The sequence below is a fragment of the Arvicola amphibius genome, chromosome 4 (assembly GCF_903992535.2).
Source record: "Arvicola amphibius chromosome 4, mArvAmp1.2, whole genome shotgun sequence".
Lineage (NCBI taxonomy): Eukaryota > Metazoa > Chordata > Mammalia > Rodentia > Cricetidae > Arvicola > Arvicola amphibius.
In genome coordinates, this window is record NC_052050.1 from 113,279,669 (window position 1) to 113,298,905 (window position 19,237).

The window sequence follows — 19,237 nt, forward strand, 5'->3', positions numbered from 1 at the left end:
TTGGCAATGGCATTATTGGGCAGGTGTTCCTGGGAATTTTGAAGCATTTTTCATCTCCTTGGTCCTTTGCTCATGAACAATGATTCCTGATTTTATGTTTTATGTATATTATGCATATATGCCTTGTATTGGTATTTCTTGTGCTTTTTCTCTGTTTTATATTTTATTGGTATGTTTGTTTTCTTAAGGAAGAGAGAAATCCAGTATGAAAGCATATTTTCAATTTTTATAAAAATGAACTATAGGACAGAGGATAGACATATTAACTTTACTTTTTAATATGTAAAAACAAACAGATTGTAAAGTACTCATATACATTCAAAATGGCAGATTGGAAAATACATGAATTTATATGAGACTAAAGGAGAAAGATACTCTACAGTATATAAATTTAATTGACTTGCTTTAAAAATACATAGATGGATAAAACCAAACATATTTCCTTATATTTCTACAGACAATTAGATCATGTGGTCTCTGCCTTGGGAGTCATAGTATGACAGCAGTATTGGGAGTTGGTGAAGAGGAGGAGGGGAAGAAGAAGAGGAATTGCAGGAGGAAGAGGAAAAGGAGGAGGAGAAAGTAGATAATGGGGTGTGCCTGAAAGTACCCCCTGGACTCTTCTTATTCCCCTTATTCCTGCTTTCCACCTACCCAGATTTAAATATTAGATTCCCCCTCACACACACTACCAACGTGACGTTATGTCAGACGCATGAAGCCAAACAACCATGACTGACACGCCTGAATTTATGAGGCAAAATGAATCCTTCTTTTCTTAACATGTTTCTGTCAGCACCTTATCACAGCAATAATAAAACTGAATCATACTAAAAATTAAGGCACAGAGAAGAAAATGAAATATTGGTCCAATAATATGTACTATCTAGAGATCAGTGCTGTCAATGTTGACCACACATACACAAGTTCAACCAAACGAAACTGGGTATTGTATATTTTAATACTATTTTATTTTAATGTATGTAGCAAACACTTTCCATTTTGTAAGTATTTTTATTATGCTTCTTTGGTTAAATATTTGTATGAAATTATTGTTCACCCATACATGTTTGTGGGACAGTTGGCAATATAGAGGTGCAAATATTTTATAATGGATGAGAATAATGTAGTAGAAACATAAAAATGGGGTCTTGATCTTTTGGAGAAGCTGCTCTTGGAGAAGACCAAGGTTCAATTTCTAGCACCCATACAATGGCTCACAGTTGATGTGCCAATTCCCTCTTTATGCTGTGATTACCATTGATAAATAAAGGAACTGATTTGGGCCTATATTAGAGCTATAAATAAACAGATCTAGGCAGGAAAAACTAAGCTGAATGCTGGGAGAAAGGAAGCAAAGTCAGAAAAAAGCCATGTAGCCCTTTTGAACACAGATGCCAGAACTTTGCCGGTAAGCCACTGCCACATGGTGATACACAGATTAATAGAAATGTGTTAAATTAATATGTAAGAGATAGTCAATAAGAAGCTATAACTAATGCACCAAGTAGTGATTTAATGAATACAGTTTTTGTGTGATTATTTTGGGGCTAAGAGGCTGGGAACCAACAAGTAGCCTCACAACACACAGCTGTCTCTAACTCTTGTTTCAGGGAGTTTTGTAAGGACATGGGAAATTTTAGGAAACTTGCTTGATCAGTAGCTGGTTAAGGCACTGGAATTCAAGAAACTATGCAACGTCAAGAGCTAATTGAAAACAGGAACCTCTGCAAAAGTATAAACCACAAAATATTCCTACAGCTAGCCACCTGTCCCAGCTTTGTTGTCTGGACAGAGGCAGAAATAACTGCTGGGGGGAGGGTGGGGGGCATACACAGAAGCAGACATAGCTGCTTACAGGAAGAAGAAGGTGTGCAGAAGTAGTCCACACCCTGTATCTAGCAAAACTAGCCCCCTTGACCCTGAGTTAACCTGGCTTGCGGTTTTTGCCCATATATGTCAACCCCAAATGAGGAACGGGAGCTCTCCCAACTGCACTGCATTGCAAGTAATGGGGAACTCCCAGATAGCTGGAAAGAAATAAACCTTGCTTAGGCAATTAGACGTGACTGGATTTCAGCGGTCTCCCTGGGGGTCTCAACTTGGGCGCAATAGTCTGATGCCCTTTTCTTATTTCCACAGGGAGCAGGTACACACATAGCAAACAGACATTCATGCAGACAAAAATTTCATATTATAAAATTTAAAAAGATATAAATATATAAAAGAAATGTATAAAATATTATTGAAGAAAAGCACATAATTCAAACCATGATATCAGCCATGACTAATGAGTCTCACTTTTCTTTGTATAATGGCTCAATCGGTTTGAGTGTATGCTTTCTCATCATCATTAACCCAGCATCATCTCTGTTCTTTCATGTTTTGTAGCTTCACCTTGTTTGATTAATTTTGTTAGGTGCATAGATTCATCATAATTAAAAATTAACACCAAGGCACCAAAGAGTCAAGCATTCTTTTCTTTTTTTTTCTTTTCTTTTTCTTTTTTTTTTTAGTTCAGGATCCTTACAAACTGAAGAAATAGAAATTAAAAACACAATGATTTAATCTTCTCTTAGTGAAAATAGCCTTGATAAAGAACACAACGATAGTAACCAAATTAAAAGACTGTGGAGAAAGAGGAACCCTTGGCCCTTGCTGATGGGGGTATAAATTGGTGTAGGCAATGTAGATTTCAATGGTCTTCCATGACTTTTCAGATCAGAACAACCTTATGCCTCAGTTAGTATATTCCTAGCAGAGACACATATCTATGTTTATTACTACACTATTCACAATAGCGAAGAAATGGACCCTGTGTTGTTGTCTATCGGCAGAAGAGTGGATAGTGAAAACATGGGTGCATTATATCAGATGGGATTTTACTCAGCTGTTAAGAAAAATAAAATTGGGAAGCATGTGAGGACCTATAATTGTGAACCTCTCTTGCCTTGCCTGGAGATGAGAAAGTTTGAGCTTATTTTTTCTCTTCAAAGTTGTTGCCAACAGATGTGGTTACAAAAGATTCTGACTTAGGGTGTGGTTAATTAGTCTTTTGGGTATAGAGGTGGATCCGTTCCACATGGAACAAAGGTTGGAGAATTTAAGTCTATACCTTATATCATGTTAATGACGTCTGTTGCCTCCCTCCTCCCCTTTTGGAGTGACGTATATAAGCATGTGGAAAATAAATGAGGCAGATTCAGAATTCAGTATTCACTGAATGTTCTCTCAATGCTGTTCTATGTTTCTGTCTCTTAAGTCTCTTTTATCTCTATTCCTTTTACTTAATAATTCCCATCCTCACGGTCCTACCGTGGATCATACAAGTTTGATCAAAGCTGGTCTTCGATAGAAACAGTGAATTTGGAAAGAATTTTTGTTAAGTTACTCAGTCTCAGAAAGACAAAAGCAGATTCTCTCTTATGTGCAAAGCCAAACATTTAATGCTTGTATGAGTGGAAATAAGGGGATGCAAGAGTGGGCATAGACTTTGAAACTAGGTAGGAAACCATATTTATCTTCTTATATGCCTAAATACTGAAATTGTACAATGATCTGGTGTTTTATCTTCATCTCTGGAGGACATTGATTAAGTATAGTCTTCAGAGCCATCTGAAAGACATTTGCAAAGGTAGCCATGTTCATTCATGTTCTCTTTATCTTACTTTAAAAGTCTTTACTAGATCATCCAGGAAGCGATTTTTAATATTCCTTTTATATGCCTTCCCCCTCTAATTCCTGCATTTACCCCAAAGAAGAGAATGGGCTGCATTCTCTTTTAACTCTGTCCTACATGAATATAGTGATCATCAGAAGGCCTCATATTTTTCTGTTACACATTTTCAGAGGAAGATGTTGAAAGAGAGAGGTTATGATTGCTAAGTTAAAATGAATTGGCTAGAGCGAGCTAGCATTTTGCCTCCGGCCTCCTGCTGTGAAACATTCCTCTGTGGAAATAATATTCAGCTGTGATGAGATAATGGGGAAGAATGGAGGGAAGCTAACTGTGTTGCCATGGCCTTGCTAGGAAGAATGCTAGGAAGAGTGGAGGGAAGCTAACTGCGTTGCCATGGCCTTGCTTGGAAGGGTCGTGCAGCTCCTGGCTATCAGGTAATGAGGTAATGCATCAAAATGATATTTAATGCTGCTCATTAAGGAATTAAGTCGATAGGATGACTCATTTTCACGTGAAAACCTATTTTTTTAATTTCTAAATTGTCAAAACTGATGTAACTGTTGAAGTGATGTGGTCTAATTAATTAAATTTCCTTCTCATAAAAACTTCTTAATTTGGCAGATGTTATTTACCTTTGAGAATAATGTCAGTAAAATAGAATTTTCTGTTTAACTAAAATTTAACATGGGGTTTAAATATGTTTAAGGAATTATACAGTAGACAATAGCTATTCAGGTTATTTTTAAAAGAAATAGACCCTCGACTGTAAAATAGTCTGAATGAATAATTCCAAGTGTTAAATGAAGTCAATTTGTCGCTGCTTTAATAAAGTGTATACAATATAAGAATTAGGTTTTTATTTAAATAATGTAATCCAATTTGTAGAACATTTAGAAGAGTTTTTTACATATTAAATATGAAATAAATACTTAAATTCAACTTCTTTTGAGGCATTGTCAACGTGTTTAGATATCAGAAGGTTACATTTTATTTGTTTCAGAAAATATATTAAAATAGTTATAATTATATTCAGCTCATTTAAACAAATATCTTATAACTCTGTTATAATTTGGACACTGTGGTTGATTCTTCTATCTAAAATATTCCCACAGTGAAACAATCCGAATAAAAAAATTTCCATCAGACAATTACTGGTACTCTTAAAAAAAGTGGGTCCCAACTTAAATACAGACATTACAAAACATATATCATTAACATAAAGAGTTTTAAGACTTACATACATTCTTTTGCTGGAATGTATATCTTGTTTTTTGTTTGTTTGTTTGTTTGGGTTTTTTTCTTTTGTTTTGTTTTTTGAGACATGCTTTCTTTGTAGTTTTGCACCCTGTCCTGGAACTAGCTCTTATAGACCAGGCAGGCCTTGAACTCACAGAGATTGACCTGCTGCCTGCCTCTGCCTCCCTACTCTAGGGATTAAAGGCCTGCCACCATCACTCGAATTGGATGGATGTTTTTCTTAACCAAGATTTTGAGTAGGTTTTGAAATTTTGCGTGTGACTATTATGAGGGCAAAGCATCTACTTATTGATTTGTTTTTTATCTTGTGTTGTGTTGAAGCAGAAATTAACATGATTAACTCTGTCCTACACTGACTGCATATTTTTTTCTTTTTTAACTGACTAGTTAACGTCTACCCATTTTCTCTTTAACATTGCCCTTATTGATTGGTACCTAAAAAAACTGATCTAGAGACAGTGTTAACTACCTGCCATTACACAGCCATATCAGGTGCATGAAACACCAAGTGTTGAAGTACATGAAAATAAAGAGAACTTGGCACTCATGGTCAGCAATTGTATAACACTAAGTTAACAAGATAAAAAATGGATAACATAATGGGTAAAGTCAAAGTCTAAGAAAACCATCAGCAAGTGCATTAAACCACCAAAATATTTGAAAAGTTGTAACAATTAATGGTTCTCATAGTTAGTAAAATACTATGTGTTTTATTTTCTGATGAATCCTGATAAAGGCAAGTTTGCAAGGAAATCCTAGAGTTGTGGTGACCTGAGGAAAGTTCACTACAGAAGATTTCACTGGAAATATTATCCAAATAATATTTTCTGTGTCCTGACATATTTGGACATTTTACATCATACTCTATGCTAGTAGAGGAAGTTAAAGCTTAAGATAAACGCATAGTAAGATATGCCATTATATGATATCTCTGATTTCATGATTTTTTATACCGCCAAGATAAGTTTATTGTTTTATCTACTTACAAATCCAATGCACAAACTTACAATTTAAAAATAACAGACACCTTCCAACTTGTGTATTTATAGCCTTTTGTTAAGACCTACATGTATTCTTTTCCCAATATTTTTAAAAAGTATATGTTGATTCCCCACCCTCCATGCACATCCTGAACGTGCTTTTAGAGAATATGCTTGAAGTACATGGGTGCAATACACCTAGAATGACTCTTGTAGTTGATGAAATTACAACACTGAATGAACTATAACATTATAATAATATTATAATGTTATTATAATAACAGCCATTGTACTCTGTTCAAAGAAAATGTGAATCTACCAGTCCATATGCCTTGGGTCGACAATACTGGAGGGAAAAAGAGGCCAAGTTCATGAAATGTCCAGTCAACTAATGAGCTCTTGAATGAGATAATTTACTGTGACTGCATTAAACATTATAAAACAAGTTCAAGGTTCTAAGGAAAAGGGGAAGAGGTTGTGATGTTTAGTTTAGGGAGGGAGATTTAAGAAAACATCTTGAGTAACAAGACTCTCCTAGCACTTGAGGCTACAGACAGTGGCTTCCATTTCTTTTTAGTGTTCTGATATAAGTAAATCAATATAATAATTGAATTGATTTTTATTTACTTGATTTCACTCTTCAAACTTAAGATCTTCACATTCTCTGAATGTAAGAGTGTGTTTTTTATATTAGCTATTGTCATAGATCAGGGTGCATGCCAAAATTCTACTTCCTACAGGGCTGTGTAAGTATAAAATTTATGCTGACTTTTCAAAGCAAACAAACCACATAAAATATTAATATCAACTTTTTCTTATTGGATATGGATTGTATTCAGTTCACCATTTTAAGTAGTTCCTATCAGAAAAAAAAACAACAGGACCAAGTACAGTTTATATAAAACATTAAAAACAGCCAATTTAAATGCTAGAGATCTTTCTCACTCCAGGGGTCACTAAAGGAATGCTGTTGCTGTTCCTATGCTCAAGAAGCTCAATAGCTTCTTGCACTGAGAACATTTAGATTATTGGTCACTGACTATCCTTACCATCGGACAATTAAATGCAAGTTTCTTTTAGTCCATAGTCTTCTAAAATCATTTATTTATTTACTTATTCATTCATTTTGTGTGTATGGCAGAGGAGTGGTATGTGACAGTCATGGAACATGAATGGAAATCAGAGGACAATTTACAAGACTCAGTTCTTTATTCCCATATTATTGTTGGAGAATCCAACTCAGATCATTGGGCTTAGTGATAAATGTCTTTACCTGCTGAGTCATCTCCTTGGGCCTAATGTTAGGTGCTCACAGTGAGGTAGCATGGTTACTGATAAGCTTAGGTATTGATCTCAGAAAATACAAATCGAGATTTTACTGAGGTTGATGATATCAGAAAGAAAGTATCAATGAGTCCTTTTAAAAATTTCTACTTTTTTTTTTTGGTTGGAAACATACTATGTTTTGTGGAATTTATAAAGAATATTTAATTAATTAATATCACATGTATATTTATGTCTCTGAATTTTGTGTATGGATAGCATGTAAATTCAGTGCCTACATAGACCAGAAATGGTTCTTAAAACCCCTGGAAATGCAGTTACAGGTGTTAGCTGCCCCATGTGAGTGCTGAGAATAAAACTTGGGTTCAGTGAAACAGTAGCAAATACTCCTAGTTACTGAGACGTGACTTCAGTCCTAATTTTTGCTTATAAGTAAATGATTTGATCTCTGCAAGGTGGGTGCTGAATTTCACTTGAAGGCATTTTGAGACCTCTTGCTTACTGATCCCCAAGGCAAACTCTTCATTCTATTCTCAATTTCACACATCAAATACTAGTATTTTCAATTGAGAAGAGGAAACAAAAAAGTTTCAGAAAATTCAGCATATCTTTAGGATCCTAAAGAAATAGGTTAATAGCCGGGTGGTGGTGGCACACACCTTTAATCCCAGCACTCGGGAGGCAGAGGCAGGCGGATTTCTGAGTTCGAGGCCAGCCTGGCCTACAAGAGCTAGTTCCAGGACAGGCTCTAGAAACTACAGGGAAACCCTGTCTCGAAAAAAAAAAAAAAAAAAAAAAAAAAAAGAAATAGGTTAATAACAAAATGTCCAGCCTAGGGCATTGCCATTCCTTTATTAATAAAACACAAAAATCATGATTGACAGGCAGTATGTTACTGGTAACTCTGTTCTGTCATTTTGTGAATTTCTCTAGCACACATATGATTTCAAATTTTTATAAACTGTCTCTTTAATTTTGCCATCACTCCACCATCATGACATACATATACCTCAAGGCATACTATGAGATTTACAGATATTTTTGTTTCCATCTACCTTGAATCTAAGTATCTATCACTACAGATTTTACATAATAAAATTTCTAATATATTCAGTATATAAAAGACTTTATATGATTAATGATGAATATGACTTAAACATAAATATTTGCTCTTTGATGGACATATAACCCATTTTTATTCTCTAATGTACTCTTTTCGCAATCTCTTGGTGTGTCTTTTTATTGTTATTATTTTTCATGCTGCCTAGTTACATACCCAAACAAGTTTTGGCTCTAGTCTTTCTTTTATTTTTTAATCTGGATGGTGTCTTAATAAGTTGTCAAAGCTGGACTTGAATTCCATTTTTACCCTAGTCAGATATACATTTTATGTTTCTTCTGCCACACCTCTCAAGTACCTGGGGTGAGAGACCTGTGTCTTTAATATATTTGTATGTCTACTAAAGCCAAATATTTCACCTATCATCTGAGAATAGTCTAGTAGCAATGTTCCTAATTTGATTTAAAGACAATTTATAAACTATTCCCATTTAAAAAAAAAGAAGAATGCAAATAGGATTCATTGGATGTAAGACTTGTAATATATTCCTTTTTTTCTGGTTAGTTCTTTTGTAATCATGGCAACTTCCAGTCCTCAAGTCTTGGCACCACACTGCATAGTCTATTTGTAAATGGATGACTTTTCAAAGTAGAGCCAGCTCTACAGGTATAATGATAACTGATAAAAGTGATTAAAGAATTTATATAACCCAATCTGGGTCTGCAAATATTTATCTGCTTGAGGGTATACAAGTACACCACCAGTAGGAGTGATTCTTAAAGAAGTGTTTAATAGGCTCCAAAATCTCCACAGTAGGATTTCTAAGATTCTTCCACAAATATTCACAAACCAATTTTTTTCCTTTATGCTTAACTCTGTCATAAACCGAGATGTATGCATATTTATAAGCAAGAGTAAGTAGAGGAAGTTAGGTTCAAAAATGGCAGTGCTGCTGACAATGGAGTACTTGAGAGCCTAGCCCAAAGTCAGCCAGACATCTGACTGGTAAACAGAGTATTGCTGTTGAGATTTTACATGGATTTAGTCAGCCACATTGGAGTGCTAATTTGTAATAGGAGGCTACTTGTTCATTTCCCTGTCACTAGACTCCTGAAATAACCACACAGAAACTGTATTAATTAAATCACTGCTTGGCCTATTAGTTCTAACTTCTTATTGGCTAGCTTCTGCAAGTTAATTTAACCCATTTATGTTATTTTATATTTTACCATACGGCTCATGGCCTACCAGCAAGGTTCTGGAATGTCTGTCTCCAGTGCCAGCACCAAGGCTTTTCTCCAAACCTTGCCTTTTTTCTCCCAACATTCACTTTAGTTTTCCTTGCCTCCCTCTGTTCTGCCCTGCTCTACTATAGGCTCAAAGCAATTTCTTTATTCACCAATGATATTCACAGCATACAGGGGGGATCAGGCACTTTTCTGTTTATCAGGAGAGCCACTACCTACCTTATCCAAGCCCATAGTCAACTATCTTAGGCAAAAAACATCCAGTTCCTTATCAACCCAAACAGCCTGCAATAGATCAAAACCCCTATTCTATCAAGCTGCTCTGGTTCACATGTCACCTCCCATTGGTAACAAACCAATAAAATAATTAAGGCTTTTACAACCAGGAACTAGTCTCTATTCTCAGAGGTATCTCCAGCAGGCTCCACCCCAAGTCAATAAACTATCTTTAATTGACAGAATGGTCTAGTTTGAATGTTTCAATGTTCCTCACTTATAGAGGTATTATAAAGAGTAAATTACAATTACTCTTTAAATTCGAAAAGAATATCTACTCAGAAAACACATTTTAACTTAATCTTTACAAAGTCAGCCTTGTGTAATTTAGATTTAAAACTACCTAATCCCTGGGAATTCTAATTGACAACAATATTTAACCCATTTCTCTCATAACTATACTACAGTAAATTCTGGAGACCTTTAAACAAATATCTTTATCAAAAATTAAAACACTGATAAATATTCAGACTGTAGCAAATATTAATACTCTATTAGTAGGTTTTAATTTTAAAGTGTTTACCTGTGTGATAGTCTCCTGTGACTGATGCAGAGAGCAGTCTGAGCATCTTGAGTGATGCAGACTTTGTGGCGGCTACACTTGATCTTTAAGCATGGATCCTTAGCTGGATCTAAAGCTGGAGAGAGGAGAAGACAGAGAGAGAGGAGAGAAAGAGGGAGAGAGAGAATAGAAAAGAGAGAATTTAAATGTTTCTGTATACTAAGGTAGTAGGTATTAAATCTTACTCAACATAATTAACTAAATTATAGAATTTTATTTCATTTTGTTGTATTTTTTCAATTTTGACAAGTTTATACATGTACATAATGTATTTTAATCATATTCACACCCATCACTTTCTCTTCTCTTATTCTTGTTTCAGCATGATCATGGAATTTTATTATATTCATCTGACAGCCTTTCTGAAGCTTTTACTCTTCTAAGAGTTGTATCTTCTTCTGACCATATAACTCAGAGGAGATCACAGCTGAGTTCAGTCTCATGTAAACAGCTCAGAAGTTAACATTCGTAAGGGGCTAAGAATGTTGATACAAAAACCATAACTCTCACCTGAAAGGGAATAAAAGATAGTTTATTCTGGAGCCATTTTGAGTGACCATGGCCTGAGGGCACAGAAAAACATTATCCTAAATACCATGTTCTAAGACTGAAGCAGTTTCAGAGAGTTGTATAGTTTCATAGAAGAAAGGAAACTCAGAAAGCAAGGCAAGTTTAAGACACATCGTTGTTTACATCATAGAAGTGATTACATCAGCAGGAAGCAGGAGGTTTTCCAAAGACCTAAGATGCTGTCTGATGACCTTCCTAGATTTTGAAGCAATTTAGTGGTACATAAAAATTTATAAACTTCAAAAGTTCTTTTGTAATCTATTAGCCAAAGGATGTCATTTCTGAGAGAGGTGGACATGCAAGCACAAAATAATTAGTCTCTGGACCAGAAACATTGCAATTTCCCACATCATTGTAGTTTTAATCAGTCAGTCTTTCAGACACAGATCCTTTCCAGGTATTCCTATACAAAAGGAAAGCTGTATGTAAGGACTGAAGCTCTTCCTAAGTATAGAAGAGATAGAAATGAGCTAGTTCCTTGGGCAGCTGAGGAGAGAGTGCCAGAAATGTCCAGATCATATTGCCATACTCATGAATATCTTGCATATCACCATAGAACCTCACCTGGCATTGGATAGAGAAAATGACAGAGCCCCACATTGGAGCACCGGATTGAGCTCCCAAGGTCCTGATGAGGTGCAAAAGGAGGGAGATCATGAGCAAGGAAGTCAGGACCGTGAGGAGCGCATTTACCCATTGAGACGGTGGGACAGATCTAACGGGAGACCACCAAGTCCAGTTGGAATGGGACTGATGGAACAGGGGACCAAACCGGACTCTCTGAATGTGGCTGACGGTGGAGGAGGACTGAGAAACCAAGGACAACGGCGATGAGCATGAACTCTACAGCATGGACGGGCTCACTGTGAGCCTTGTCAGTTTGGTTGCTCACCTTCCTGGACTTAGGGGGAGCTGGGAGGACCTTGGACTTAACATAGTGAAGGGAACCCTGATGGCTCTTTGGCTTGGAGAGGGGCGGAGTAGGGGTATGGGTGGAAGGGAGGGGAGGAAAGGGGGAGGAGGAGGGGAGAAGATGGAAATTTAAAAAAAAATGAGAAAAAAAACAGAAAAGAAAAGAAAAGAAAAAAACTCCAAAGATAAAAAAAAAAAAAAGAAAAGAAATGAGAGTGGTACCATAGTACCACATTTTGTGTTGACAGAAAATGACAGCTACTAACTTTGGGTAACTTCTATAGATGCTCATAGCTATAATAAAAAAAAAATAAAGACAAATAAAGATGTCAGAGACACTGGTAACTCATTGGATAGTTTAAAAATGTCTGGAATATCACTACTGTGAGCTGAGTATATCATAAAGAAACATACATGCAGCATTTTCACCTATGATAGCTTGTTGTCTCTAAGTGACTTCCAATACGAACTATATAATGTATTGATATTTAAAACAAAATTGGTACATTCATTTATAAAGACATGGATATACATATTCAAATACTATATTTTAATTTTACATTCATTTTTTATTTTGGTGATGTGTGTTGTAAGAGAGGGTCCTTTTTTTGTCCCGGCTGCCCAGCTAGCTTAACTCCAAAATAACCACACAGAAACTGTATTTATTAAAACATTGCTTGGCCCAGTAGCTCTAGTTTCTTATTGGCTAATTCTTACTTCTTAATTTAAGCCATTTTTATTAATCTGTGTATCGCCACGTGACTGTGGCTTACCAGCAAGATTCTAACCAGCATCCATCTCGGGATGAAGATCCAAGGCATCTCTCACTCTGCCCTTCTTCCCAGTATTCAGTTCTGTCTTCTCCACCTACCTAAGTTCTGCCCTATCAGGCCCAAAGGAGTTTGTTTATTCATCAACCAATGAAAGCAACATATGAACAGAAGAACCTCCTACACCAGAAATGATTGTTATATTTATTTGCTTTTAGCGCTTTATCCTAAACTGTTTAATGTAGAATTTTCTGTGACAAAAGGTATAGTTGTACATTTTTTTCTTTTATTTTTAATACATTCCTGACACTGATCAGGTGTTAAAGAATCTGAGACCAGATAGACCATTGACCTACGAGAAAATCAAATATTATTTTTTCTACTAAAGGAACAGAGCATTATAACAACTTCGAATAAAAAATTCTGCTATACCTATAAAAAAAACCATCATCAGGGAAACTTACAGCAGCAGTAAATTGGAACAAATACGAAGATCCAGGTCTGGACAATGTGCAGAGAGTGAAAAACTCATTGAAGTATGCCAGGTAGTGGTGGCACATATCTATAATCACAGCATTCAGGAGGCAGAAGCAGGTAGATTCTGTGAGCTCAACACCAGCCTGGTCTACAAAGAGAACTCCGGAACAGCCAGAGAATCCCTGTCTTGAAAACAAAATAAACAAGCAAACAAAAACAAAAATCCAAACAACCCCCAAAACAAATAAACAAACAAAAAACCAAACACCTCCCCTGAACAGACAAATAAAAAACCCAAACAACTCCCCCAACCAACCAACCAAACAATGACAATGAAAACAAAGGAGTCTCTGTAGTATGTAGATGAAGAGGAAGGGAGATAGATTATAAGGAAAGTGAAGATGGAAGAAAGCAGGGCCTATCAGACATGATAAGACTGGTGCACACATGAACGGGCACTGTGCCAGCATGCACAGGGCCTGCACACATCCAAGCCAGCACTAAGAGGGGAGGTAGACTTGAGCACCCATCCCTGACCCAGAAGCGCTCGTTCTCCAACTGAATCTCAACAGCCATCTCAAAGGACAAAATCATTTTCTACAAAGGAATCTCATTGGACATACAAAACACACTTAATGACTGGCCCCATGCCAGCAGAAAATGGCCACCACACAGCATATTCAGTGATAGCTTTGGAGATTTTTTTGTTTATAATATTTTGTTTGAGCATTTGTAACCCTACTTGTCTTTTGCTTATCTATCATTATTTCTGATTTTATTTATTTATGCTGTGCACTTTTGTGCGTGTGCATGCATTTACTTGCATATATGCTTCTTGTGTTTTTTTTTTCTTTTTTATGTTTCTTGTTTGTGTGTACTGTTTTATTCTAGTTTATTTTTTCTGTTTGCTTTCTAAATGGGGCATGAAGTTGAATAGGTGGAGAAGATATGTGAGAAGATGAGGTAGAGAAAACCATGATGAAAATATACTGTATGTAAAAAGATTTGTTCCCCCCAAAAAAGTAGACACAAAAGCCAAGACTGTAAAAGTAAAACATTGATATTGAAAATCCAATAGATTGAAGTGTCGGGTCAAACTTTCGCGTTGCATTGACTATTTTATGGCGCTTTTCAGTATTTGTCTAAAAGAAATTAGGAACTCAGATTCTAATCTAACCTAAAATTTTTCTATTTCCTATGATTCTCTAAAGAACACTTATCTCGCAGTTTTCTAGTTATATCTGATGTTTCATATCTCCTACTAAAGTAAGTGCAGATTAGGAACATTCTTATTCTCTCTATATCCTTATTGCTAGGTTTTCAGAACACTTGCTCTGTGGTAAATTTTATTCTTTGCAGGCATTTTTATGGATGTGCCATTGTTTATAAATTCTTGTTTCGGTGACACAATTGTTTCACTAATATACTCTTGGTTCTTGGTAACTCAACACTCCATTTTTTCTCTATTTTATCACAGCATGTCTATGCTCCAGGAGTGCTTAGACTTATTTTTTACTATGCTATTCTATGCAGATTTCTTTCCATGGTGAAGCACTTATGGGCCATTTCCACCCTTGTCACTAATATTCACAAGCATGCTCTGTATCCGCAGATCTTTATGGTGTCTGTCCTTCTGCCTTTATCATGTAGCATATATTTTTCACTTCTCAGAGACTAGATAGTCAAAAGAGATCAAGGAAACTGTAGCACCCTAACTTTTTGTTCCCATTCATATATGACTCAGAACACTGGCTGTTATTTAAATAATTGGTCAGTTCTTATTATAAGCCCTGTAAGAGCTATAAACAGCAGCCTGCTGTAGCAGTTAGTTACAACAAAAGGACATAGCATTATGAAAATCTATAATATCCATCACTATCATTTTGAAGATTCATTTTTCCATAGTGTAAGGTGATTACATCGGTACAATTAGATTATGTGATGATAAAATGGAAAACTAACTTTTGAGAAACATGTTTTTACATAAAATATATCTAGCTCACTGATGCTGTTTTTGTCTACAGTTTTTTTTTCTCTTAGCAAATGAGAGTCATTACTGATTTTGCATATTGACAATAAAGAGTATCTAATGGCTATTGTTCATGAGACCATGAGATAGAAAATTAATAACTGCTTTGCGATTTCCGTTTATGAAGCACTCTTGGGGGAACTGTGGAGTTTGCTCAGTGGAATGAATCAGAGAACTCTCTGTACAAGTATGAAGATGAGTTTGAAACAGCAGCACCCACATAAAAAGCTAGGCATGACTGTATTTCCTACAAATTCAGCATTTGGAGGCAAGAACGCTCAGGTCTGGCATGCTCAAGCTCACTGGATAGCCAGTACAGTCAAAATGAAAAGAAAGCTTCAACTTTAGTGAGAGACCAAATTCCAGGGAATAAGGCAGAGAGGGAAGATGTTAACTCTGGCCTCTATAAATTTCTACAGGTGCACATATATTTACACTCAAGTGCATGAGCTATACACACATACACACAACCTCACACACAAACTCACACATACATGTACTAATATACACACACATTCATACACACATACACACACTCACACATTCCCACTCACACACACACATACACATCACATAATTTCTATACAGGAGTACATGAACAAAAGAGAAACACTGAATGAAGTCAGTTTTTGTAACAATAAATTGAAAGAAAAAAGAAGGGAAATTCCAATAGTAATTAAATTTAGGTTAATGCAAGTTTCTTTGGCTATGGGAGTTGAAACACATTCAGCCAAGATACATTTTAACAATGAAGTTATATTTATTTTTGAGTTTTAGCAGTAACAAGAGAAATTAGAATTCCAATTGAGTGGCTATTTCTTACCAAAAAATAGTGTTGAGATGACCCAATTTAAAGGTCTAAAAAAACCATTTTAAATGTCCAATTATTTCAGGTTTAAAGATCATAAACAACTTCAAGAAGATTAGTATTTTAAGATAGTTATCTCTCTGTAATTTTGGGGTAGTTAATCTTGTAGTAAATTTGTAAGCAATAATCACTAATTTTAAGCACTGGAAGAATAAGTAGTATCAGGATATCAATATTTATTGCTAGCAGCACCTAGAAGTATATTAACAAATGTAACACTTGCAGAAACCACTACAGATGCATTAAAATTTATGAATATATTTATTTTTATTTTGTGAATGTGTAATGCTATTATACTTTAAGCTTCTTTTTAATTTTTATTTATTTTGTGAAAAGTTTCTAAAATATATTTTGTCATATTCACTGCATTTTCCCCAAATCTCCCTAGAACAACCACTTAATCCAAAAATTATGGTATCAAGAAGTTAAAGAAAATAATTTTAACTATAGGAAAACATGCTTAACTACTCTTAATTTCTTAAAGAAATATTTACTTAAAGGTAAAAAACAAATAAGTGCAAAATTAAAAGATAATCATAGAATATTAAAATAGAACTTCTGTTATAAAAATTTAGTTAGCATACTAATAAACAACACTGGTCTTCAACAAAAGCAGCAATGAGTTGTGGAAAAAATTATTAAAAAAAATCACTCTCTGAAAGTGGCTGATGGTGGAGGCTGACCGAGAAGCCAAGGACAATGGCGATGGGCTTGGTCTCTACGACATGGACGGGCTCTGTGTGAGCCTTGTCAGTTTGGTTGCTCACCTTCCTGGACCTGGAGGGAGTTGGGAGGACCTTGGTCTCAACATAGTGTAGAGAACCCTGATGGCTCTTTGGCCTGGAGAGGGAGGGAGTGGGGGTATGGGTGGAGGGGAGGGGAGGGAAGGGGGAGGAGGAGGGGAGGAGATGGCAATTTTTAATAAAAAATAAATAAACTGGAAAAAAAATTCAGTGCCCAAACTGAAAACAATGAAAGGTAAAAACTTCCTTGATAGTAACTAAATCCTAAGTGCAGACCAGACAGTTAATGGCAATTTATTCTTACCATATAAAGGAAAGAAAATACACATATTAAAGAGAATTTTTCCTATTTCCATGTGTGAGAAGAATTACAGATATTTCAATAGAAAAAGAAATGCAAGAGAACACAGAAGGCAAGTGAAGAACAAGAGGCAAAATTGGACCCACAGGGCTGTATTAGCTATGTCAGTAAAAAGAACAATAGAAATGATGATCAGTTATCTGTTATGTGTAATTTATGGTAAAATAATATATAACACATGGGAAATAGTGAAGAATGTGATATAAATTTAAACTGTTCTAAGGTTCTATATTATACACTATAAGGAGCTTGATGAGTTACTTGTGATATGGGTACTGTACATATAAACATGTTATCATTGAAGTGAAATTAATTAAAAAATATAAATATTTATATATAGTTATAAATGTATGAGATTAATTACAATTAGTTTATTTCCAAAAATAAAAGGAAAAGTAAAAAATGGCAACCACACATGCAAAAATAATGATCGCATTTCAGTAAAATTCTGTACTATGAAGTAAGAGGAAGATGGTTTCCAGGAAACTTCTAAAAAGTTGCCAGGTGTTCTGATGGCAGACAGTACATATAAGAAGCATAGAGAGAGAGCTAATGCATGATATTTAGTTAGGTTTTTAACAACCAAAGTTTCTTAGTTTTAAACCCCAATTGTTCTCTAATTATATAAGATCCATCTCCACTCATTTTACACTCACTACAAAAATCGAGCATTTGGTGAGAACCAAATGAAGTCCTGAGCTAATGCGTATTGTGAACATGAGCACAGTCATGACAAGGACCACAGTGCCAAAGACCCATAGGTATGGCAAGATCTTCCCCAATTCCCAAGGAATAGCAAGGCTGTCTTCTTGCCTAAGTATGCATATTGACCATGTGTCCTAGTATCAACAACAGCTTCCTCTTCCTGGATTAGAGGACTGTAGCCAGAGACTGCTCCACTTAAGAGACTACAGAGATTCTTGTGAATTTTGTGAAACAAATGTGTTTCCTCCTTCAGCTGTCTAGAATAAATGTGCAGAGTTCCTGTGTCACTGGTGCATCTCCATCAGAGTTTTTAGATCACCCACACCTGGTTTTCTGTATGTGCATCTGTTATTCACTCCTTGTGGTCTCAGTCAAGTTAATTCCAAAACCATGTTGGTCATGGTAATCAATACTAACAGCCAATTCATATGTAATTCTACATTATTTGAAGAGAAATAAGAATAAAAATGATACTAATTTAATAATATCCTATCTTATAAATGTTAAAGATAGACAGTTAATTACTGGCATAAATGTTACTGAAAGCTTCATATGCTATTATAAGCCAGAGCTCTATTATACTGTAAATCTAATTGAACTGATGATTAATGGAAATGTTAGTACACTATCATATCTAATTCTGTTATCCTTTGTCAGTATTTCATATGAATTCCAAATGTTATTTGTTTATTCATTTATTCATTTATTTATTATGTATACAGTGTTCTGCCTGTATGTATGCATGTAGCCCAGAAGAGGGCACCATATCTCATTATAGGTGGTTATGAACCACCTTGTGGTTGCTGAAAATTTTACTCTGTACTTCTAGAAAAGGAGCCAGTGCTCTTACACTTAAGCCTTCTCTCCAGACCCAAATTCCAAAATTTGTAATGTGATGAATACTAATAGAATTTCTTTTGCAAAATAAATTCCTACCAGTGCAACTGATTATGACTAGAAATCTATAATTTTCATTGGTCTACATTTCCCTATTACTCAATACAACAAATAATGACAAATTTTCATTGTAAGTATTTATATTTTTTCATTTTCAAAACTGAATATGTCAGTCGTGTGTTCACAGTAAAATATTGCTTCAGAGAGTAACATTACAATAATTCTACCTAATACAGTAATTCAAGTAGCAGCTGGGTGAAAAGACTTTTACTTCCAGTTTTAGAGCTTAATATTTCCACCCCATACATCAAAGAAGCTTGGCCTTTAGTTATTCAGTATCAAACAGCAGATTATGTTCTTCTGTGGCTAATTAACTGGAAAGACAGTATATTAAAAATGCAGAAATTTCCCGGGTGTTGTTAGTGTATGCTTTTAATCAGAGTACTCAGGAGGCAGTGGCTGTCAGATTTCTGTGAATTTGACAATAGCAAAAAAGAGTTTCTGGACAGCCATAGCTGTTATACAGAGAATCCCTGACTTGAAAAACAAAAATAAATACA

At 35.4% G+C, this 19,237-nt stretch overlaps 1 protein-coding gene across 6 annotated transcripts in view; it reads right to left on the bottom strand.

The window, feature by feature from the left end:
• Spock3 (SPARC (osteonectin), cwcv and kazal like domains proteoglycan 3) overlaps positions 1-19,237 on the bottom strand; it is a 362,591-nt gene that overhangs the window by 159,693 nt on the left and 183,661 nt on the right. For 4 of the 6 annotated variants that reach the window (XM_038326914.1, XM_038326913.1, XM_038326911.1 and 1 more), the window contains one exon: positions 10,307-10,421. The exons of the other annotated variants lie outside the window; for them this stretch is intronic. In XM_038326914.1, the coding sequence (XP_038182842.1) occupies positions 10,307-10,421 (115 nt within the window). The remainder of the gene's footprint in view (positions 1-10,306; positions 10,422-19,237) is intronic. 6 annotated transcript variants of the gene reach the window in all.